Here is a 24,285-nt window from a genome sequence, read left to right on the forward strand (position 1 = left end):
GAAAGTACATTTCCCAGGTCCAATGCCCACTGGTTTGTGGACGGGTTTGGCCAGTGGGAAGCTTCTGCTGAAGATGGGAGGGCCAAAGCAAGGGGAACATCAAGCTCCCTCTCTCCATCTTCTTTGCTTGGGCAGCATGGCCGGCTATCGCTTGCCTCCTCTGTGGTTCCAGGACATGCCAGCCACGACCTCCATGATTTCAGGGTCAAGCTGGCGGTCTTGGCCCTGGGCTCTAGGAATCCCTGTGTCCTTCCAGCCCAGGGAAAGTAGAAGCTTCCTTTTGATGCTAAACTTGGCATTGCCTCGCTTTCCTGTTTGGCATCTTGGCTCTTGAGTTACTCGTGCAAACCAATTTCCTGTCCTTAGTTTGAAATCTCCAGGGATGATTTTTGTGTGGCTGCCTGTACCCTTGGGGAAATAGGAGTTACATTCCTGATCGGGAAGTACAGCACAGGCTCTGGCCTGGAAAAAAATGAAGGATCGGGTGGAAGAGTTAGCCTGTGGGAAAAGAACGGTTGAATCCCTAAAAACAACAGGGACTCTCAGGAATCCTGAGGACCGTGCTGTTGAAGTAATGCCATTCTGAGCCTGGTGGGTCTTGGGAAGGCTAAGGAAGGTTCTGTCTGTACAAAACATAAGGACAAAATGTTGCCTGGGAAGAGATGGCACCTATGGAGGCAAGCCACAGGCTGGAGGATTTGGGATCCAGTCTACCTCATTGTTTTCCATCAGGCTTAAATCGGCTGTACAGGACTCTTAGGAATGACTCACCCACTCAGAAGGCCAAAACTGGAAGTTCTCTTCTTCCTTCAGATCATATGCATGAGGATGCTAAAACTTTTGTATGTGGAAGTGCTTTGCTCAAGGTCGCACAGCTGGCATAGCCAAAAGGAGAGCTCCACTCTCCTACCTTCGGGGAGAGGGCTTCTTTATGCTGTCATCTGGGTCTTTAGCGCTCCCCAGGTTTTTCATTATATCACATGGAGGTTCGCTCCTTCGGTAACTACAGGATTTTAAACAATTTGAATGGGTTTGGCCCCTATTGATAATCTCTAATTTTGAACTGAATATAACGAGCATGTTACTCATTCCAAAGTAACCAGCTTGGAGTGATTTTTAAGTTGAATGATGTAATTTAATAAAGCAACGACATTATGTAGTCAACTAAAATGCAGGTAGGATTTAGGTAGTAGACCGTACTCTCCTTTGTTAGCAAACACAAAAAGCAAGCAAGCAAGCAAACAAACAAACAGAAAATCCCTTCGAGACTGTGGTACTGACTATATTCTCGCATAGGTAGTTAGCCTTTATAAAAATCCTATTGTTGCATCGCTCGTGTATGGAGACTGAATGCCACGGTTTGGTGGGAGATAAAATACACTCCTTGAGGCCAAGACTTTAGAGACATTATCTGTTTAATAAATATGATTGTAAAAGCAATAAACAAGAGCAATTATACATTACACTACATAGTATTTAACAAAAAAATACATCAAAAAAGTCATTTGAAAATTAGAAGTAGTTCCGATACTATAAGAAAACTTTCTTTTTTTTTTTTTTAAATTGGCTTCCTATAAAAATAAGTTGGCAAATGAGGGATTTCAATGCTCAGTTGGAATTCTGGAAAACACAGAACGGCTGCCAAACACCCCACTGCTCTCAAAATTGCTGTTTGGAACTTCTGAAAAAAAAGTAAAGCAAACCTCTGCATTCTGGACAGTGAATCCAATTAGGAATAAGGCAAAGGAGAAAGTGTCAGCTGGGTAGTTCAGGGTAGAGCATACACTGTTTGTCCTCTGGGAGTTTTGGAAAACACTGCAATTTCAGATTTTTAGCTTGCCCTGAATCTTCCCTTCCACACCCGTCCCTCCCCATTCACTCCTCTGGCCCACCAAACTCCTTACTGTGTTTGCACCTGCTGTTAGTGAGTAGGTAGGCACTTGGGTCCCTCCCATTTGTAGGCTCTCATTACTACGTTCTCTTTGGGATTGAGCTGGAATGGCAGGGTGCAGCAGTTCGCAAACTTCTGTGTGCATCACAATAACCTGAAGAGTTGGTAAAAACAGACTGCTGGGCCCCCACCCACTGGAGTTTCTGTTTCAGAAGGTCTGCAGTAGTGGGACCCCAAGTTTCTAATAAGTCTGAGGTGATGCTGATTCTGCTGGTCTAGGTACCACACTTTGAGAACCAGAGAGCTAGGTCATAAGAACAATGAGGCCCCCTCTGAGCAGTACCTAGCCTCACTAATTTCCTACAGGTGGGAGGGAGCTTGGAGGAGAGGCACATGAGGACCCTGGAGATGTTGGCCAGAGAGCTGGCCATCTGTGACCGGTTTCGAAAATGCCAGGCATCTCATGTCTACCTCGATTTTTAATTAGGACTTACAAGCCCATTCTTCCCTATGTCTTCTCACGGAGCCTTTTCATTTCTCCCTTCAATGAGTGAGTTTCTTCATATCTACTGTAGGCAAGGCACTGTGCTAAATTAAGAGGGTTTTTCCATTTCTCATAATTTTCCAGTTAAAATTACTTGAACTGCAACTCTGCGGACCCCCTGGGCTGTTTTGAGGGAGCCTCTTTTCTCTTCCCAACATTTGGTCTTCCAGATTAAACTTGGGTGGCTCCAACTGAAGTGGATCGATGAGGATGTTTCCTATGGGACAGGAAGCCTGGCAGTTTGGGGATCAATTGATTTCTACAAACAGATGGCTGCCGCAGGCATAATCCATTTCCCGGATCCACACTGGGCATCCTCAACCACAAAAACTTCTGCTTGATTAACTTCTGACTGTGGCTTTGTTACTCTTCTTCTGCCTGGGCTACATAAGGGCAGGGCTCCTCAAGACGTTTGGGTCGCCCCCATTATTCCCGGGACACTGCTATAAACTGTTACTGGCCTGGGAACACGGCCAAGAAGGAGGCTGCTCGCTCTGAGTGGTTTTTCAAAACTGTTTTCTACTCTATTTTAGAGTGGTATTTACCCAACTCATAATCCTCCAAGGGCTTCTGCTGGATGTACTTTTGTTTCCTTCTTTCTCTGGGCCTTCTTTCATTACTGCCCTGGGCACACGGGGATTTTTTCATGCTTTGAGCCATTCTGCTTTAGTTAGACATCCACCTCCTCCCCTTTATGCTTATTAATTTTTCCTTTGCCAATACGACGATACTCAGAGATCAGAGAGCACACATGTGGAGTGTCTGGGTTCATCCTTCATAATCAAAATCACATCCTAATGTAAGAAAAGACCTCCATATGTTCTCAGACTTTTTGACACTCTTCAGTATTAAATACATTAACCTGCTTCTTCTTCTGGTTAAAATCAGTTTTATTTTACAAATATTTTTACTCTACTGTGAGAGAACAAATATTAGGTAATAGCAACCATTACAGAAGGAAATTGCCCTGCCACATAGTAACATGTTCAAAACATTTCTTGCAAGACTGTTCTGGAATCTGCACACGAGAGATTTTTGTTCAGGTGTGAAAATTCCACTACGCATCTGTTTGCTTTCTTTTCCAGTGTACATGGCCAGGTCTGAATTGCTTTGCATATATATCAACTCTTTCCCACACATTGTATGCTTCCAGGTGAGGAAAGGCAAGGCTATTTGGAAGAGGCAGGAGGAGACAAAGGGTATATGGAGCTGAACCTGCATCGCAGGACAGCTTGGTCAGGGTGTAGGGAAGCTGGCGTGCTGACGGGTCAGAAACTTGAATGTGGCAAGGGCAAGGTAGGCAGAGGCTAGGCCAGTATTTAGGAAATACCGAGGTTAATGTCCAGAATCTAGCAACGTGTTTGGGAAGAAAAATGTAGGGGGACTTGAGAGACAACTTGGAAACCGGAAGGAAGAGGTACAAAGACATCAAGAGATCATAATCACACATGGACAGCAAACACATGGGGAGGCCAGATGATGGGTAACTGGGATTCTCTGTTCTGTGTAGGTTGGGGTGAGAGTAGGGAAGCTGTGAGGGACAGCCTGGGTGATGGAAAGGTCCACTTCTGACATGCCTGCCCCCCTGCCTGCCTTCATCACTCTGCTTGAACATGTGGAACTTCAACTCGCTTCTTCGTCCCTGTGGCCATACAGAATGCAAAAAGCAGCCCTGTGGCCACCACTGGCCAACAGAGCTACCAGAGATAACTTAGAAAAGGAAATGGCAATGAGGGGAGTGGAACGGAGAAACAGCTCAGGGTTTTACACTCCTGTGCATGTCTTTGTGTCTTATGAAAGGGGCTGGGGTGGCTAATCCACTCATCAGCCTGTAGTGCTAAAAGAGCTGTTAAATCTAGGGCCAAGAATATTTCCAAAAACACATGCAGATTTCCTTGGCCTCTATATGTTATGAATGTTCTACAAACACGACCGATCAGAAAAAAGAGAGAGGGGGAGAAAGGGGGAGGGGAGTGTTTTTTCCATTAAAATAGAGCACCTGTACACTGCCCCTCCAAGCATGTTCTCAAGGTATTGTCCACATGCACAGGCTTAAAGCTAAAAACCCTTGTTGTCTGTGTCTGAAGAATTAAAAAGTCCCGATGCAGTGAGTGTTTGTTTGTTTGTTTGTTTGGATTCTGATTGTTTTTATTTTATTTTTGTTTGTTTTTGTTTTTACTGGCGTCCTCCATTCAAACATTTACATAGGTAGGGATTTCTTTTGTGCTTTGATTCTCAGCAACTATGGAAATACTTCCTGGCAAAATAGGAAACAGAACAACAGAGGAAAGAAAAAAAAACATAAAGTTAGTGGTCATGAAGGATGGTGCACTTGACAAGAGCGAAATTCTTTCCTGATCGGCAGGTCGCCTGTAGCCTTTGGGGGTTTTCCTTAAATTGCAAATTGCGCCCCAGCAGATCCCCGCTTTGGCGTTGAAGGCGGAGTGGCGTGTCTTGCTCTTTGCAATCGGAGAGATGAGTCACCAGGTTGAGTAGAAGGGGAGGGAGGGGAGGGTAAAGCTACTCTCCTAAGAGAAAACGTGTAACACTTACTCACTTAATGGCACTGGAAATGGGAAGGAGTCAGAGACTGTGCAGTGTGCTGCCGGACGCTCCTGGCGAAGGAGGGATCGCCACTTTAATAGAGTCAACGGCGCTGCGCTTCATACCCCGTGGAAATGGGATCGAAAACCAAATGACCCACAAAAACGCGCTTACAAGCTTTAGAAGTAAATAGACAGGGTGAATGCTTCTCTGGACTTAAAGACAGAAAAGCCTCTTTCTTTTGAACCTAAAGCAATTACACATTGATCACCCTGTCTCCCCAAATAAAAGAAAGCACGCTCTGAAAACTGGACCCCAGATGTGGCCCCAGTTGTTATGATTACTTCCGACACAAGCCAGTCCCTGCACTGAAATTTCCCCTGATACAGCCAAGAACTCCCCCCTCCACCCAATCCATTTAAAGAGAGGGCTGCGTTTTCACTTAGGCACGTGCTCATTTTGTTTTCTAAGTAGCAGATTCAAAATCCTAGGCAATGGCCTTCTAGAAGGTTTGGTCTTCTGACATTAGAGGGAGGCATGAATGGTTATATAATAATTTATCCACCCTGGTCAGCAATGCAGGATCTAGGTGGCAATATTACAGCTTCCTGATTCCTGACACCAACAGACAGGAGGAAACAAGGCAAGCCCTGGATCCCAATGGTGTTCCCGTGGGTCTGTCAAACTCCCTTGGAGAGTTTCCTCTGCCATAAATAGTATGACTCTAGACCTAGCTGTTGGGCTCCCATGTTTAATTCATAGGCAGAGAGAGAGCTCTACTGATACACGGTAAGGTCCGTATTAAGACTTCTGACAGGGGGCAGGTAAAAAGGAGGAGAGACTCTGCCGATCTGCTCTGTAACAGTCTAGCCCTCCTGCGGTTTCCTTTTAGGGAACCTGACTCCTGGGACGTTCTACAAATTTTATGCCTCTTGGTCTCAAAATTCCCAGGGTCCGTGTTTCCTGGAGGACAGTTGTTAGAGGACTGCTGAAGTAAAAAAGAAAAAAAAAAATCCCAAGGGTCATCAGCCCCGCTCTCCTCTATTGTGTCACTTCTCTACAAGTATTCTGGAGTAATCTGCCCTCCTCAGAGTCGTCTATAGGTGAGGCTGCCCTGTCTTATTCTGTACCCTGCTCCTCAAAAGCTGCCCGGCCCTCCGGATGACCAGAGCCAGCCTCTGAGGCCTGTCATTCTTGTTCATTGTTAGAGCAAATGTTTTGCACTTTGCCCGTGAACATTTTTGAAGCCCCATATTTTAGAGCAAGGGTTTTTGCAACAAGAAGAATAAAGTCACAAGAGAGGGGACGAAAACTACATAGGAGCAAGAAGGCTTTCTTCCCGCCCCCCTCATTCCAATGGGAGGAAGCAGGGAAAAAGACATTTTAGCTGTTTCTCTCAGGAATGTTAGAGCAGGAGAAAGGGGTTACGTCAAGCGAGAAAGGGGTTAGGCAGAGTCAGCCATTGACTAGCCAGGTTGAACAGCTGATGGCTACTGGGAATCATTTACCTATGAGCTGGGATTCCACCTTGTCATCTATCAGTTGGCCAGGCCTCCTGAGTTCAGTCTGAGGGATATGGGGCCTGCTTTCAGGGTGACTGACTTGACTGACCATCTCTCGTTCTTTCTCATTTTGCATCTGGGCATAAACATTAATCCCCGGGATCTTCCTAAAACATTAACAGACAGCATCACTACCAGGCGTGGGAGACGTACGTCACGGCATTTCATACTTCCGAACCTGTCAGGGAGAAGGACGGGGCGGGGTTGGGGGGGCGCAAAGACGTGGGTAGATGGACACGTACCTTTTAAACTTGTAGATGACGAACACGGCCAGCCCCACAAACACCACCGAGAGCAGCATCAGCATGGCAGATCCACTGTGAGTTGGAGTGAGGTCTACCAGTGGAGCTAGGGGAGAAAACAGGCATTGTCAAGGGCAGAGATGGGGACATGCCTGACTCCTTACGAGGCTCCCAATCTCCTCATGGAGGCATGGTGAGTGCCAGGAAACCAGGTCGAGTCTGCACACAGATGCATGCCACATGGCTGACGCCTGGGGGCATTTGAGCCTGTCCTAGCCCCCAGAATGTTCTAGCTGGCCTATTTAGGAAGTGCAGTGGATGACTGGAAACACAGACCCTGGAGCCAGACTGCGTGGATTCTAGGCCTGCTCTACCCCGTGCTGGCTATGTGACTCTAGGCATGTTATTTCACTTAATGGGCTTAAGTGGTGAGATGAGGATAGCAGTATATACCTCACCAGGTTTTGTAGGGACCAGATGAATTAATGTATATAAAGCACTGATAACAGTACTAGACATGTAGTAAGTCTTCCATAAGTTTCACAGTTTATTACTACTGCTGCTGCTATTATTTTTAATCAACCCCTATAAGACTATAATTATTACATTTTCCTATACTCTTTAAAGTTGTTTTTTAATATTTATTCATTTGTGAAAGACAGAGAGAGACAAAGCACAAGCAGGGGTGGGGCAGAGAGAGAGGGGGACACACAATCCGAAGCCGCCTCCAGGCTCTGAGCTGTGTGCACAGAACCTGATGCAGGGCTCAAACTCATGAACTTTGAGAGCATGACCTGAGCTGAAGTCGGACGCTTAGCAGACTGAGCCACCCAGGTGCCCCACATTTTCCTATACTCTTGAATGCAAGCTTTCCTCACACTAAGCAATGCACATCACCAGAAAAACCAACAGGGAGATTTTTATGAATTATCCCTCCTCTTTCTCTACTGTCCCCACAACCGTCACATGAGACAAAGAATAAGGAGTGGACTCATAAGGCTGGAGCATCCTTATTTCTTCGGCACACAGGAAACTGATAGCTAAGTGTGTATTTCACAAGAGCAGCCAGAGTGATGCAGGCAAGAGGGATGTACAATTCGGAGTCATCTCTACAACCTCCCAAAGTCCTGACAGCTCGCGCCAAGAAGCACCAGCCTCTCAGATGCAGTGAGTTCTCCTCTTGGGCCAAACATATGCCTTTGCATCCAAAAAAGTCCTCCGGCCCTGAATTTGCTCCCAGAGCGTAGAATCTCTCTCCACCTCCAAGTCCTCCGCAATCTTAGGGCCAAACTGTTCGTGCTTTAAGGGCTTTGTTTGCAATTAATTTTCAACCTCTCAAAAACTGACATTTTGCAAATATAGCGTAGCTCAAGCATAAAAGGCAAACCACACACACACCTCAGGAGGCTGCATGCTGACCTTTATCTTCCATCATTTAAGTCAAGTTTGATAGTCGGAAATGTGGGTGACCTTCAAGCACCATTTCCTGCGGTTTGTCTCTGTTGAGAGCCAAGAAGGCAACATCCTGATCACCTGGGTACAAAAGGTTCAGGACTTGGTGACGGCATACTGATGCTCTCCAACAAGATGCGAGGTGCTTCTGCTCTGTCTGGTTAGGACTGCATTCCAGCCGCTTGGTGCCAGTGAAAAGCACTGTTCCAGACACCAAGCCATTTTGGTGGGAATCAGGGATCAAGTCCTCTTTCTCAGAAAACGGGTTTAATTGTTTCAGTAGAATCAGCTTTTTGGAAGCAGGGAAACTAAGCAACCCCTGTGATCCTCTCTCCTGTGTAAATCGAGCAGCGCTTGAGCAGCGCTTGTGCTGTGCGGTGCCCGTAGGGGAGTCTGTGTGTGGGAGGCTGTGGTGAAATGGCCAAGGCCAATGTGCTTCCAGGTCAGAATGAGAACATGAAAGTGTCTTTCATTCACTTAGACAAAAGCAGTGCCATCGGCAAAGGAGTCCGGAAACACTTGAGAACTCACACCAGAACTGGTTGGATGTCACTGGAGAAGAGGACGCTTTTTGTTTTTCATGGACATTATCACGACTGACTCACACAAATGGAAGGCGGGGACAGTGACCTCTGCTGAACAGATAAGAATAGTGAGGCTCACACTGGTTAATGTCATTCCAAAGGATACAGAACTAGGAAGTGAAAGAACTAAGCCTTAAAACCGAATCCTAGCTCAAACACACACACCTGGAGCTAATTTCAGTAGAAGATACCAGACATTTAAAAACATTTATCTGAGAATAGGGGGTAGGGCTGAACCTACAGTGTGAGAAGCAAATTAAGTGGCGCGAGTTAAAATATTACCAAGTCTTAACGGGACCAGTTAGAATCATGGAACACAATCTTACACTCGGACATGTATATGTTCATACATATTGTACATGTGTGCATGCATACATGGTACATGTGCATCAAGAAATGTACCCAGCACCTGACTTCAACAAACGTGAACCCACAGACAATATTATTTTATTTCTCCCCATCTAGGCCCAACAACCCCAACTGTTGGATTATTCTAAAGCAAATCTTAGCTATCGGTAATTCCATCTGTAACTCTAAAAGAGAAGGTCTTTCTCTTTCTTGACATTATCACAATAGTGTCATCACACACCAGGAAATAAAAGTGGGAAGATACTTTCTAGGTAATCCTCTGATGCAAACCTTAGCTTGACAGGGAACAAATACAGGTTCAGGGAGGGGCCTCTCTGTTTAAGATGGTTTAGAGGCAGATTAGCTTTATTAGGAAACTTCTCATTCCTGCTTGCATGCTTTTTCAGAATCAGCAGAAATCAGTGCTATGGAGTTGCCAGGAAGAATACTAAGCCTACTTGAAAGGGCTGGCATTTGAAATAAATGGAAAAGAAAAGAGGAAAAAAATTGCTTTGGCCAGCCTCTTGGTAAGAAAGTGTGTGTGCACATGCATGCACACGCACACACATACACGCACATGCACTCCCTTCTCTGACCTACCTCATCCTCCATCTCCACATCACAGGCTTAAATCATTCAATTCTAAATCATTCCTCCTTAAATCATCATTCCTAAATAAGCAGCATTAGCACTGGTAAGTGATTAGCATGGTATTTTGGGAAAATGAGCTTCTGTATTCTGAGTTCTAAAGCGCATGCTGTCTGCTGCCCCCCATCTCGGCATCACTTAGTAGCATTTGGAGCCAGGCGGGGGGCCAGCGGCAGGGAGAGCTGGGAGAGACTGATCACCACTGCCTTCCGTGTCTCAGGCACTGCTTGCTGACCGGCAGCGAGACATAAAAAGGCCTATTACTGCTGCACACAACAGCAGCTGCATTATCTTAGTTTGCCTAACACTTAGGTGCGTTTGCGTGTATTCTGCTGAGGAATGAAAACCTGTGATAAATGGGCTTTAGCTTGTTGTGTGGAATTAGCATAAATTAATCCCTCTCCAGTTGCAGCCTAAACAAGGTAGAAAAGGGAAGGAAAATGCTGAGCAGTTTATTTGTCATTACCCACACACAGAGTAAAGCACGGACATGCCAGTTCCGTAAGTGAGTCCGCATTTCTAAGTCTGGGTGCTGGCACACATTGGTTCTGAAATCCTGCGAGGACTCAGAAATGCACTGAATTATCATGATCTGTTCATGAAGGCCTAGGTTGATTATAGTAACGGCACTGTTTACGATGATAACAACAGTCTTCCTGTGAAAACTGAATGATGTATATAGCGAGTACTAAATAAACAGTCACAGCCTGTGTGCTTGAAAGCAGTTTCACAACTCTACGTCTGGGGTGAAAAACCTGATAGAATCCCTTTTTGGAATCAGATTCCGAGTCTGCCACTTCTGGGCTTAAGTGACTTACATGGAACCTCAGTGTCATCATCTGCATAATGGAGCTAAAACAAAGTGCTTCTTTTAGAAAGTTGTGAGAATAAACCAAGATGGAATTTTTATAGCCCTTGGCATAGTGTCCAGCACATGGTACATGCTCAATATTTGTAATACTGTCCTGTCTTTACTATTGTATCCTGAAAGGGTCTTCTAAAGAAAACAGCCCTGATGGATGATGGAATTAACCACGGCTATAAAATTCCCCATCGTACAGATTCACAACACTCATCAGTAATTAACCTTTCACAGCAGTCCTACAGGAAAACTCATTTAACTCTATTATAGTGTTTCCCAAAATCATATGGCCAGAGACCCTTTGCAGACCTAGGTCCCATGCAACATACTTGAGAACGAGCTTCAGCCTTGCTCCTTTGTTTGGTGTATTTCCACACTGCAAAGTCAACAATATGGTGGCACCAGCTGGTGACGCGGCTCTAGGAATCCTGAGTGCTGTCTGTAGTTACTCGCATCCTACCAAAGGGACTTTCTTAGAGAACTCCTACCTGCACTATGACCCTCAAACCCTGAACTCCATTTCAAATCCATTTCTACATTACGGAACTTAGTGCTGTCAAGAACTCACAAAAGCAAGTTTGCCAAGCCTTGATTTTCTTCTTGACTCTCCTGCCTCCAAAGCAGACCTAAGATGGGCTTTAGTTACATGCTTGGAATATCATGAAATCCATGTGGTCTGAAAGCTCTTTTCCAGAAATTAAGATGATACAGAAATGGTACAAAGTTTATCTAGAATGCAGAAAGGGCAAAAGGTTTTCATTTACAAAAGCACTTTTTCTTTCTGTCAGTTCAAATCCAAAACCAATCATGAGAGCCAAAAAGGCTGCTATACCCTAACAAGATAAAGCCACAATTCTGGAGGCCTATTGGCCAGATTGTGTGAGAGTTCCAGTGAAGCCTCTAATGCCTAGTGAAGCACTGCCACTAGTTTTAAAGTGAAAATTGTCTTCAGGAACATCCAGTCATGGAGTTTAGGTCACTTGTCCAAGTAATGAAAACTATGAGTACCTCAAAGACCAAACTTATCACTGTAATTGACAGACCGGAAGAGAAAGGTGCATTTTGGTTTTCTAGGGTTGAAAGTTCTAGGGATGAAAATCCTGCTTACTTTGTAAAGTGCTGCTCAAAGTATAAATTTATAGACTGACTGAGAATCACCTGGAGAATGTGTGAAAATGCAGTGTCCTTCACTTCACCTAAGAAAATTCTATATGTCTTTGAGAATTGATCTCAGAAGACTGTATATGTAACATGCTACACATGCCATTGTTGCGCACAGCAGAGTGAGAATATTGCATGGAAGATCCCACCTACTATCACTCATAAAACATCCACTCCTTATCTTTAGAGTATGCCTGACCTTTAAATTCTCTGGGTCACTAAAATAAAACAAAAACACACCTCTTGATTGCTAAAAGTAGCTTAATCTCATTATAACTTTGAGAGAGCTTGTTGAACTACCTAAAAGAATTTCCAATCTCCTGTAAAAGAGTGGTCAGCCTTGTGGAGATTGACTGTATTGCTGGATAAATTGTCTACCCTTCTCTGTGCCCAAGGCCTTCTGCACTTTGAGTCTTTCATAACAAGAGTTGAAATCTGTTTCCTTACCTCTTGAATTTGGGCTAGTATTACAGCTTGATGTGGCCATGGAATGAAATGGGACTGAGGGTATGCCAACTATAAGCTTCAAGGCCTCTGCACTTTTCCTCTCTCTCTTCAAATCCTATCATTGTCATGTATGAACATGCCTAGAATAGCTTGATGAAGCATGACAGATCACATGGATGAGAACTTGGTTCTAGAATGGCTTAGAGCCAGCAGACCCAGCACAAGGGGCAGCCCAGCTAAGACCAGTAGAACTCCCTATGCAATGATGACCTAAAGCTGACTGCAGATACACAATGAGCAAAGCCACTGAATTTCTGGGTGATTTGTCATACAGCAATAGCTTACTAATACCTTCTTTATTCAAAACTTTTCTCTTTCAAACGGTTAAATACCCAATTAGCAATTCTTATGTTTGGGCTCTACATTACCCAATTTTTGCTTTGGAACTCTGTCCCCACAGGCAGGGTGGCAGGATATAAGTAAGATAATCACAACTATTTTCTTCTAAACCAGAACACTTTACTGATGAAAAGGAAGGGTCTGAAAGCTTATGCACACACTACAGATACAACCCAGAGCAGTCCTGGTCACCTCTAGGTAGAAGGAACTTAGCGTCTAAAAGGTAGCTTGTCCTAGGTCTGGTGTCTTCTCTGTGTTTTATATGTGTTCTCTTGCCTTCCATTTCCTGCCAATTTCTCTGGACTATGTGCCTTGCCTTGCCTTTGGGGAGCTGTGTCTCCTGCATCCTATCATGTCTACCTATTTCCAATCCGATGCATATTTGGTCTCCAAACTGTTCTTACGATCATTTACCCTGACCATTTTCCACCCAAGAGTTTCTAGAAACATCCTCAGGCTGGGCCAACTCAGGCCAGTTACCACATGGACATTTAAGGCTTTTTTTATGAGCCCTGAAACATCTCAGGAAAAAGTGGTAAAGAAAGAATCTATTAGAAGCTAAAGAGCAACCTCAATGCTGGCCTCTGCTATATTTATGAAAATAACACATTCATGTAATCACATTGTGGAAAGGGCTATGTTTAGATATGCTGGCACCTGTTATTACTTGCCTTACGCCATGATGGCTTAATAGTTGCTGAAAGCCACTGAGTCCACATGACTGTGAAAAAGCCTAAATATTTGCAGAGGACAAAAAAAAAAAAAAAAAAGATTTATTTGGGGGAAAAGCAGCAGAAGAAAAAAATACTACTAGGATGAATTTACTCACAAAGATTTGTGAATGATAACTGTAGATAACAATGCAACCGGAGACTAAAGGGACAGATGAATTTATTGGCTGTGGAAGAATTTCACTAGTACTAATTTCATCCCTAAATGGAAAATGTTATTGCAACAATTTATTTCACTTTACAGTTCAGAGCCCCACAACTCCACACTATGACATCTGCATCCATAATGATGTGACTCAGATTATATTGTACTTTCTAAAGCTTCTCAACTGATGCTAATTCTGCCTTCAAGGGGAAAGGATCTTTCTCAATGTGACACTGTTGGGCAGAATTCATGATGTATCCCGACCTAGGCTGAGATTCTATTTCCTTATCCCCTCCCACGTTTACTCATAACATATCCAAGGGCAGCAACGGAAGCCCGGAAATATTAATTCTCTAGTATCTCTGCGATAGTATCTTTTTATTCCACCTAAAAATGAAAATGAACCAGCAACCATAGAGGCCAAGATAACACAAGATAACAGTTTTATTAAAAACCCACACATATCCTTGACAAAGGACAGCTTTCCCAAATCTAACAGCTTCAAGAAGGCAACTGCTAGACAGATAGGAGGGAGTGGGAGTAGTTGTATTTAATTTTTTTTTTTTTTAAATTTAACCTGGAATGTGAGGCGCTTCCTTTGAGCAACATTAACATTTCACATTTTTTTAAACCAACTGTATCTGAAATTCTGGAAGAGCAGTGATCTCCCTGGAAAGCTGAGGGTAGAAGAGTACCATGATTCTCTAACATGCAAAAAATACAGTGAAATGCAGCTGCATCATTTTCTGCTCACACTAGCACATTAATAGCATCTAGATAATACAATTTGTTCAACTTTCATAAAACTCATGGCTATTCAATTACATCTGCCACTAAGATTCTAGTTCACACTTTTAATCATTTTTCAACTGCCTCACGGCCACAGCTCTTGGCTGGCCTTTGGCATTCATCTAGATTATGGATACAGTACATCTCAGATTCAGAGATAGGTCTCATTTTTTTCCCCCTTCCTCCCACCGTCATCTACTCATTCTGCCAATTAGCTTGGCTCCAGATATGTGGAAAAATTAGATTTTAATGTTTATTACTAATTTCCTCCTACACCTAATATCACAGGCCCTTCTGTTTTAATGCATGCTTCTGTTTTAGTGGATGCCCTGAGATGTAAGTCAGATTTATTGCTGGTGACAGACATGCACATTCCTTTGTTATACAGATGGAGTTGTGTCTGTGTCTATGGAATGCTCTATGGGAGTGGCTGGTGAGCCTGGGGAAAGACCTGGCTGTATATGCATCATTTGGGGGAACTTGTTAAAAATGCAGATTACCAGTATCACTCCTCGGGATTTTGATTCAGGGTGTGTGCAGGGAGACCTGAAAAATCTCTACTTTTGTGAGGCTGTCTAAAGGATTGACAAAGTAGGGTTGGGTCAAGAACAGATGCTTTATAGCTGAGATCGTCTACACTGGCTTATACTGAGTCTTTCCCACCATACATGTTTTGAGGGAAGGATCAGTTCTAGCACTTCTAGCTCTGTGTCCTCTGTGTGGCAGCCCCACCACCTAAGTTTCAGTTTATTTGTCCAAGAAATCATTCCTGTGAGATGCAAATCATCCCTGTGGTGCTGTTGTTTGTAATACAGTGTGAATCAATTTAGTTAGGTTTTGTGTTCTCAAATAAAATATTACCCCTTGCTTGTTCAGTCTTTAACTTCCATTCTCATGCAGAACCTCATCTCTTCTATCTTGAAAGAATCAACACATTTTTAAGCCGCGTTCCTCCATTCCCATTGCCAAATATAATCAGTGAATTTACTCACGACCATGGGTTCTCACAACAAAGATACAGAGTTTGAAGCAGCTTAAAAGATTTGTACCAGCAATTAGGGCTTTGATCTATCCACTGTCAGCAGACTCCTCCTGCCCAGGAATCGACTATAAGGTGGTAGACTGTAGCTCTGAATTGAATGTGTAGTCTGCTCCTGGTCTCAGCTGAGTTTCAAGCTTCTACTTCCAGCTTCCTGGTGGGGTGTTCCACTCATATGCTTTATGATATCAAACCTGACATGAACCACTGATCTGTGGCAACCCAAAAAGAAGCTCCTACTTCTAGGTCTCCATCTCTATTGGATAAATTACCATTTCTTGTCTCTTGGGTTGAAAACATCTTATAAAATGTGTAAAAAAACTTTGTTAAAAAGAGAAAGCTTTTTGACTGTTGCCCAAACTTATTATTTAAAAAATCCTTCTTCCATCTGCCTCTTCTTTCCTTTTCCATATGCAGCATGCTCTGTAATTTCAAGGATACATTGTTGAGAGTTTTCTCACTAGCAAGCATGCATGGGTGATGAACGACAAAGGTTATGCCATAAATGGAGTATCAAATAATGGCAGATTTGATGTCCCTGAATTTATCCCTCTTTCTCCTCATAATTTTACCTTCAGTAGATATATCAATTAAGAATACTTTTTTTTTAATTTAAATATTTTTATTTATTTCTAGGAGAGAGAGAGAGAGAGACAGCATGAGCAGGGGAGGGTCAGAGTGAGAGGGAGTCACAGACTCTGAAACAGGCTCCAGGCTCTGAGCTGGCAGTCAGCACAGAGCCCGATGCGGGGCTCGAACCCACGAACCGCGAGATCATGACCTGAGCGAAAGTCGGACGCCTAACCGACTAAGCCACCCAGGCGCCCCTCAATTAAGAATACTTAAGGGTAGTTGGTTAAGCACCTGGCTTTAGCTCAGGTCATGATCTCATGGTTTGTGGGTTCGAGCCCCACATTAGGCTCTAATGTTGACAGCTCAGAGCCTGGAGCCTGCTTCAGATTCTGTCTCTTTCTCTCTCTCTGCCCTTCCCTCACTCCTGTTGTGTCTCTCAAAAATGAATAAATGTTAAAAAAATTTTAAGAAGAATATTTAAGGATATATATCTAGATACCCCAAACCATGTCAAACTATGCATCACTGTATCCATGAGCCACACCACATCACCTTGTTCTGCCTCTGCTAAACACAGCCCCTCAACCTGGAATGCTTATTTTCTCTTTGTTTTGGTGAATTCATATTCAACCTTAAAGTTCATCTTTATTGAACCTTCTTTCTGCATGGAATATTTTTCATCTTCTTTATTTAGCATCAGTAAAGCTTCATGCACATCATTGTTGTGCCTCAGGTCCAGCCAGTGTGGAGTGAATGAGGGTCCTAGCTCATCTCATACCACCAGATGAACCATAGGTTTAGGACTAAGTGCTAAGGAAGACAGAGTCACGTGAGGAATAAGATGATAAATCTGAAATGGACCTTGCCTGTGAGTAAATTCCAAGTTACCAGGGGGCAATGAGAAAACTACTGGCATTTTAAGGCTATTTTCTTAACAGCTTAACTTTGTTCTTCTGTAAGTACCTACAGAGATCAAATGCTCTGCATCTGATTTGAAGCCTTCCTTCGAGTCTTATTGGAAAAACTCTCTCTGGGATGACATTGTAGCTCTTAGAATGTAGAAGAATATAGAAAAATAAAAATAATACCAATGAATAATAGAAGGCCAGGGTAAGACCATGGATGAGAGAGAGCTCAAGAGAGACCTCACAAAAGATGTGAAGGTCTGGTATGATAAGGTCAAGATAGTGCGATCTAAGGTATGGACCTTGAGCTCTGCCATGAAGTGAGGCACTCTGGTACATGGGGAACACTCCTGCCAGTGACCAGGGCAGGGAAGTAAGGCTGCTACCTATACGTGCTTCAGTCTCCTTCAGGAACAGCTCTCTTGCCAGTCCTCCTCTCTAGGCTTCCTTAACTTGGGACACGGAACTCTAATTCTTCTTCAACATTCTCATTTCCCACAATGTGGATATAAACAATTGTAATGCCTCCTGAAGGGACACGTGACATAAAACACAAAGATGCGTTTTCCTCAGATGCTTACTGGAGAAGAGAAGGTCAGGCTCTGCTCGCCAGTTATCTGTTAAGAGTCAAGATGTTATAGAACAGATTCATAATCAAATTAACTGAAACTAAATGTTCACTGAGGGAATGGAATGTTGAAAATATCTCTAGTGGTTATAAGTTACTTACACATCTGATTATTTATAAAAGCAATAGTTATGGAGCACCTAATATGTGCAAGTTCTCTGCTAGGTACAATGGTTATCATCATCACTAGACAAATATAGATTTAAAAAAAATCCATGTGAGGTGAGAGAAGGAATAGATGATATCCTGGGTAAAAGTCTCTAGAAAGACAACCATGCAAAGGCTGGAATTGATTTAAGCCTTAAAAGTCAAACAGACTCAGGAGATGTAGAGAGGAGGTGAAGGCAGTAGAAATATTCTACTTGTGAACAGCATGAGCAAAGGTACACTTCAGTCAAAATGCGGTGTTCTAGTCGGGTACCTGGCTTGATTGATTTCTACTCCTTTTTCCCCGCTCTCTGGGTTGTTGGGGAACCTCATGGCTTTTGTCCACTAAACACGGCTGATTTCAGGTCTCAAAAGCCAAAGAGAGCCACTCTGGCCGCAGCCCTCCCTCAACTTCTTGTTAACAGTCTCAGTCTCTCCCTACTTACATGCAGTTTCAAATCCCTTTCATTCACAAAGAGAATTTCAGAAACGTAGCTGTCATGAGTAGCTGAGCTCCCAAGAGGAATTGAAGAGAAATGGAGAAGTGCAGGAATGGCTAGGAACAAAACATGGATGGCGTTCAAAGTTGAGCTCAGTGTAGATACCAAAGCTAATGAATTCCCAGGTAGAAAATGTGGGGTGAAACAACCTAAATCCAGTCTCTAATGACATCCAGACCTAGAAGTGCTTACCTTGTGTTCCTGTAAACGCAAACAGGGAACTGAACTTGAAAAACCAAATAAGGCCAGTAAATTCCTGAAAGGAGACAGTTCTTTTTCCTTGGAGACAAACCAAATTATGTACTGCCTCTCTCACTAGCAACATACTCTGGCTCCAACATTTTTAAAAGAAGCCTGCTGAACATCTGCTGGGCAATTAATGGAATGCAGCAGTGTGCTGGAATGGTCCCCAGGAAGGTATTAGCAATCCTGCTTAGGAGACATGAAATGTTGCAAACAGTGGTCCTTTTTTCTTTTTTTTAAACTTTTTTAAATTTTTCGATTTTTATTTCCTCCCACCTGCAGGGGGGATGAAAGGCAGGGAAAGGGAGTGAGGTAGAAGTTCTGCCTCAAATACTCTTCCTCAGTGTCTCCTCTTTTCCCCAGGCATCTTCGTCCTTCTCTTCCTAGACATCCAAACAGGAGTGTGCTAATTTCAATTTAAAAACATTGTGGCAAGTGTCTCAATCCACTGATCGCCCATCCAATGTGCCACATTTTCTATGTGTGAAAGGAGAATTCCCTCCACCATCTTGGCAGACACAACCTAGTACTCTGTTCAAATAGTTTACCACAATCAGATGGTTAGGGCTAACTCAGGAGCCATCTCCAATGGGAAACCATTCCATCACGCATTTCGCTTCCTCATCATAGTCATTAAAGAGAGCCCACCATCACCTAAACCTTGTCATTTGCAGTGAAAGTAAGGCCAAGGGTGATGCTGCACTTGTGGATACAGCCAACTCTAACACTATCATGAGGAACATGGCCACACTCAACAAAGCATTTCCAGCCCTATTATTCCATCAGCCCTTGATATTCTTTTTCTTTACTTTACAAACTCAAGCTGATTATCTACATAAAGTCTACATCTACTCCAGTCACTGAGCCAGTCATAACAGAAAGATCAATGCCACTTGATCAACATCTAGAAATCAACCGGCCAAAAGGCCCTACTATCCAATTTCACAGAGAGGAACCCTCAATAAGCCACAGTGGCTGGAAGTCAAAGACTTTCACTCTCTAACATTGGGGTTTTGCTTCAAACTACATTTTTATTTTATTCTTTTAGTACTCTTGCATCATATAGATCTATACTACAGGGGGTTCTTCAAATCTCAGTACATTTACATGAGCTCCAGGAACATACCTTCCTTTTGCCACCACTTCTTTCCAGAGATCTGCCCCCCCAAATTCCTAGTGGCAGAATGAACTCTAACATTAATAGGAGAAATTTTCCAGACCTTCCCAACTTTCCATTATCCCTTGCCAGCTGGAACTTACACTAGTGGAATTAACCCTTCATGGTTATTGGGGATGGACTTTCTTTCCCACTTCCATCTATGAATCTCACATGGAGGCTTTTGGATGCCTTCGCTGTTTTGGTTTCCCTTGGCCAAGCCGTTGCCAAACCAATTTCAGTTAATTACCCACTTTTTTGATCCCTATTTTTCAGTCTGATCCCAGCTCTTCCAGTTGTCCTTATAGGAAATAATTACTTAGGTAACACTTAAAATAAGATTTCAAATTCAGCAAAATAATTGTGAACCGTCTCTGGAGTGTGATGTGATAATCAGTTAAATACAAATCAGGCACATAAAATAACTGCAGGAAGAGAAGTGTGGGAGGAAGCAAAGGTGGGGAATGCAGGTGGCCTCTGGAGCTGGAGGAGTGGGGTTAGTTCCCTGCCTCATTTAACCTAGGGTGGTCCCCTTACCAGCAGAGGCCCCAGGTAAACAGGGAGTTTTTTTCTGATAAATGAAGCTACTCCACAGAAAAATATGTTGCTTGCAGATAGTGTTCAGGTAGAATCTGAGTAGCTGTAAAGCAAATCTGGCACTACAAGGGATCGACTAGTTGGCCACATCCCTTCAAATCCAGAGTTTGGTATGCAGTAGGTATGCAATATCAGGCTCAGGTGTTTTCAACACCTGAAAGGGAACAAGGAGCTCCAGCTGTCACAGGAGAGGACGATAAGGTCCAGTCTGCCACCTAAACAAGCTGGACTGTCTAATTAGATTAACTGGTAAGTCTATTTATTTTTATTTTTAAAAATTTTTTAATGCTTATTATTTTTGAGAGAGCGAGCGAGCGAGCAAGAGAGAACGTGAGTGAGTGGGGGAGGAGTATGGAGACAGGGAGACAGAATCTGAAACAGGCTCCAGGCTCTGAGCTGTCAGCACAGAGCCCCACATGGGGCTCGAACTCATGAACCATGAGATCATGACCCGAGCCACAGTTGGTAGCTTAACCTACTGAGTCACTCAGGTGCCCCAACTGGTAAATCTATTTAAAACAATTTGAAGTTGTTAACATTCTACTCATTTGAAAAATGTGTCAGTGGGTGGCTATCAGGATGAGTGCAACTGATGTCCTTGTACTTTGTTTTCCAGCACAATCAGCCATGTGTACCTGCCCTGTGTCCCCACCATTCATCAAAGACCAAAGGTCAACCTTTTGGTAGGAAACGGCTCATCTATGTTATCCCTAAGATAAGCTGGAAGCTTTCTTTCATGCCCAAGGCTTAACAGTTGCTCTCAGAGGTGTTGCTTAATTGTTCTCGATGTTCTCACACTTTCCCATTTTATTCATGGCATTTTTCATCAGCAATATAACTCAAAAAGGGGCATTTGTTAATTTGTTCCTTGTGTGGCTTTCCCCAGTGATGGAAGCTTCACGAAGGCACAGACTCTATTCTAGGCTGAGGACACTGCTTGGTTCAGAGTAGGAAGGCATTCAGTACATGCCTGTTCAATGGATGAATTAGGATGACAAGCTGGAGAAGAGAAAATCAGCTGTCCTCAATCCCCCTTGCTCTTAAGAGTCATCTTCCTCAAGTGATAGTCTGACTCAGTTATGCCTCCATTCAATCACCTTGGTGGCTTCCCAGGGCCCACCCACCAAAGTAAGTATAAATGGCAGCCTGGCATATTTCTGCACTCTACTTCCATACCTCATCCTCACCACAGTGACTTTTAAATATTTTTTTTTAAGGCAGTGGGATTTTTTCTCTAAATAAAATATTTCACAAAACCCTAATAAAGAACAAAAAAGAGATAGTAACCAAGGAGAAAAGAGGCCAGTAGCTGAACTCCTTGGCCTTCTTCTAGACCTAGACACACCTCCAGAATCTCCAGACAACCAGAGAATGGAGGTGGAAACTGCTGTTGTTTGTCCCACATTTTCGGCATCCCCCAAACCCTGGAGACTTTCATGCTCCTTCCTTGGGCCTTCGGTGCTTGAAATGATCTCTGGAGGCCAATTCTTTCCATCCATTGAGGTTCTTCCCAAAGACCACCTTCTTCATGAAGCTTTCCTGTACCATTTTGACTATACACAATTTCTTTCTGTTTTACATTCCCTACACAACTTTGATTGTTAATAACAAAAAAACAGAAAGAAATATAATAGATTACTATTATTAGTGCCAGGCACTACTCTAAGTACATGACCTGAATTGGCTTAATCCTCACACAATCCCATGGACATAGGTACGAGTGCCATCTCTAAGCCTCAGAGAAGTCAAGTCTCTTCTCAAGGTCTGTCTATATGGCAAGTAAGTGAGGGAGCCAAGATTGAAACAAATGATCCGGCTGCAACATTGTAAAACCTAGTGTGTAAGTATACCAGCTCTCTACATAAGCATGTATGCATTTTACTCATTGAGATTCCCCGCCACTGCCCACTTCCCAACCCCACAGTACCACCACTATTGCTACCAGCAAATTTTGCCACATCACAATCAGATTATATGTTTTTTGTGGACAAAGACCATTTCCTATTAGCCTTTGTATTCCAGTGTAGCACCAGCACTATCCTCTGTAAAAATAAGTACTCAATAAATATTGATTTATTATTAATGTAACACAACAGTATTTCTATACCCTTAGAATTACCAGAATTATCATGGTGATTTCTATATAGCCTTAGCAGGAGGATCTCCTCCTCCCCCTACAACATTTTGCACATGAAGAAAGAGAAGCTCAATGATACTAAGATCACGCATGACTAGCTTCGGGTTGTTCTTGACTATGCCCCTGTACAACTCTTAAGTCCCAGTTATTTCTACTCACTATCCCAGGACTGAAAGAAAGAAAATTATTGATAATGGAAATAACTGAAAATGAGGTTTTGCAAAATGATCAGAACAAAGTTATTTGTAAGGCTAACTTTATTTTTGAGACTTCTGTTAAGAGGGAGCATGCCAACATTTGAGGAGTCTGGATCCAGGTGATTCCCTGACAGTTTTTGCTAGTGCGTAAGTAGAAAAGTCATCTTATTCTTACAGGTCCATATTAGGGCAAAAATGCCAGGCAAGGGAAGCTACGAAGACTGATGCCCTATCTCTCATTAGCAGTGGTACCACCTCATCTTGCTAAGCTGAAAAGGCAGGTTGGGATTCCCCTTTGCTAGAGCCACTAGCCAGACGCCAGGGACCTGGAAACTGACCTGCTGTTAAGTGGGCCGCATGGACAAGGATTTGGACCCCAGGCTTCAGCTCAAAGTGCACCGAGTTTTGATTGAGCTTGTGGACCAGCAGTTCTGATATCTGAAAGAAGAAGAGTCATAGTGAGTGGCACCAAAATTGTCATACCAACTGCACGCTGAGACATATTTACTGTAGTTACCAAGACATCCTGTGAAGTCTATAAATGAGTCTTGTATGACTTTGAGTTTTTACTCCGGAATATGCAGATCTAATGATTTTTTAAGCATGACCCGAGTTATATCCCACAAAATAGGACAAATAGTAAATATAAAAATTTCTGCTCTTAAAAACTTATCCTATATTATTCTAGAAAACACTACCCCCCAATTTTTTGAAAGAGCATTTGTTATACATAAAAACTTAAGAGAAGTAATTATGTACAATTTACATACTTTGGTGAGGTTTGTATGCATTTACTTATTTTACTTGTTGATAGTAGACTCTGTCTTATCTGTGCTCCCTTCTCCTTCCCCTCACTGTATCCTGTGGCTTTCACAGAGTAGATACTTTATGAATATGTACTGAATGGTAAATATAGTTCCACCAAAATAATAAAAGGCACAGTCTAGGTAATGCATTGGCAGGTCCTTGTTCCATGCTTATGGACATCAGCTACACGGTTCCCCAGGCTGGCAAAGGTGTCCTGGGCAGACCTATGGAATTCTAGACCACAAAATAGTTAACCCCCAAAAGAAGCAAAGGGCCATGTTTCAGTAGTAATAGCATAAGGACAGATTTATAGACAAGATAAAACTATTCACTTATTTAAAGTAGAAATCCCAGCTCAATTTTCTTATTCTTTTGAATAATTTCTGAAAAGCTATTAGGAAAACCACCCCCTGTTATATTTATCTGGACTCTCTGCTTTACTTTTAATGTTCTAATCATCAATTTAATATTTTATTTAGTATGCTCTTTAAGTCTCATTAGATGCTTTCTGACCACCATCTTTTCCCTTTTATATTTGTTGAGTTGTATTTAGTCTACTGATTTGCCAAAATGACACCTTTGATTGATCCTTTTATCAATTAAGCAGGGACTGATGGCTTTGTTTTGAAGCAGAAAGTTCCTGGCAGAAGCCCTCGATGGGTAATGGAACTGAATTGCCCTGCAGATGAACTTCTTTCCTTAACAACAGGAACTTGGGATGACTGTCAGTGACCTGTGGTTGAGCACCTGGGATCCAGTGCAAGCTCAGCATCTCAAATGCTTTCATTTGGCAAACCATGCAGAAAACCAAGGCTGTGAGACAATTATGGTTAAAACAACTTTATCCTCTATATTAGGCTACTCTTTTTCCTGGACACAGAGAATATTCCAGAATGCTCCGGGTTTATAGGAACAGATTTTTAACACAGACTACATAGAATAGTTTCCTCTGTGATCTCTAAAGTGTTGCAGTGTAGAGGTTCCTACTCTATCTTATAATTCAGTTG

At 42.9% G+C, this 24,285-nt stretch overlaps 1 protein-coding gene across 4 annotated transcripts in view; it reads right to left on the bottom strand.

Moving 5' to 3' along the window:
- Positions 1-1,436: 1,436 nt before the first annotated feature.
- SORCS1 (sortilin related VPS10 domain containing receptor 1) overlaps positions 1,437-24,285 on the bottom strand; it is a 500,902-nt gene continuing 478,053 nt past the window's right edge. The window contains exons 24-27 of one of the 4 annotated variants that reach the window (XM_039217305.1): positions 22,810-22,909; positions 6,784-6,889; positions 6,488-6,648; positions 1,437-1,681 (exon numbers count right to left, since the gene is read on the bottom strand). In XM_039217305.1, the coding sequence (XP_039073236.1) occupies positions 1,602-1,681; positions 6,488-6,648; positions 6,784-6,889; positions 22,810-22,909 (447 nt within the window). In that variant the 3' untranslated portion in view covers positions 1,437-1,601. Of the gene's footprint in view, positions 4,964-6,487; positions 6,649-6,783; positions 6,890-22,809; positions 22,910-24,285 lie in introns of all 4 variants that reach the window. The other 3 variants (XM_039217304.1, XM_039217306.1, XM_039217307.1) reach the window with 3 other exon arrangements.

This window comes from Hyaena hyaena, unplaced genomic scaffold (genome assembly GCF_003009895.1).
Source record: "Hyaena hyaena isolate Hyena2069 unplaced genomic scaffold, ASM300989v1 scaffold_677, whole genome shotgun sequence".
Lineage (NCBI taxonomy): Eukaryota > Metazoa > Chordata > Mammalia > Carnivora > Hyaenidae > Hyaena > Hyaena hyaena.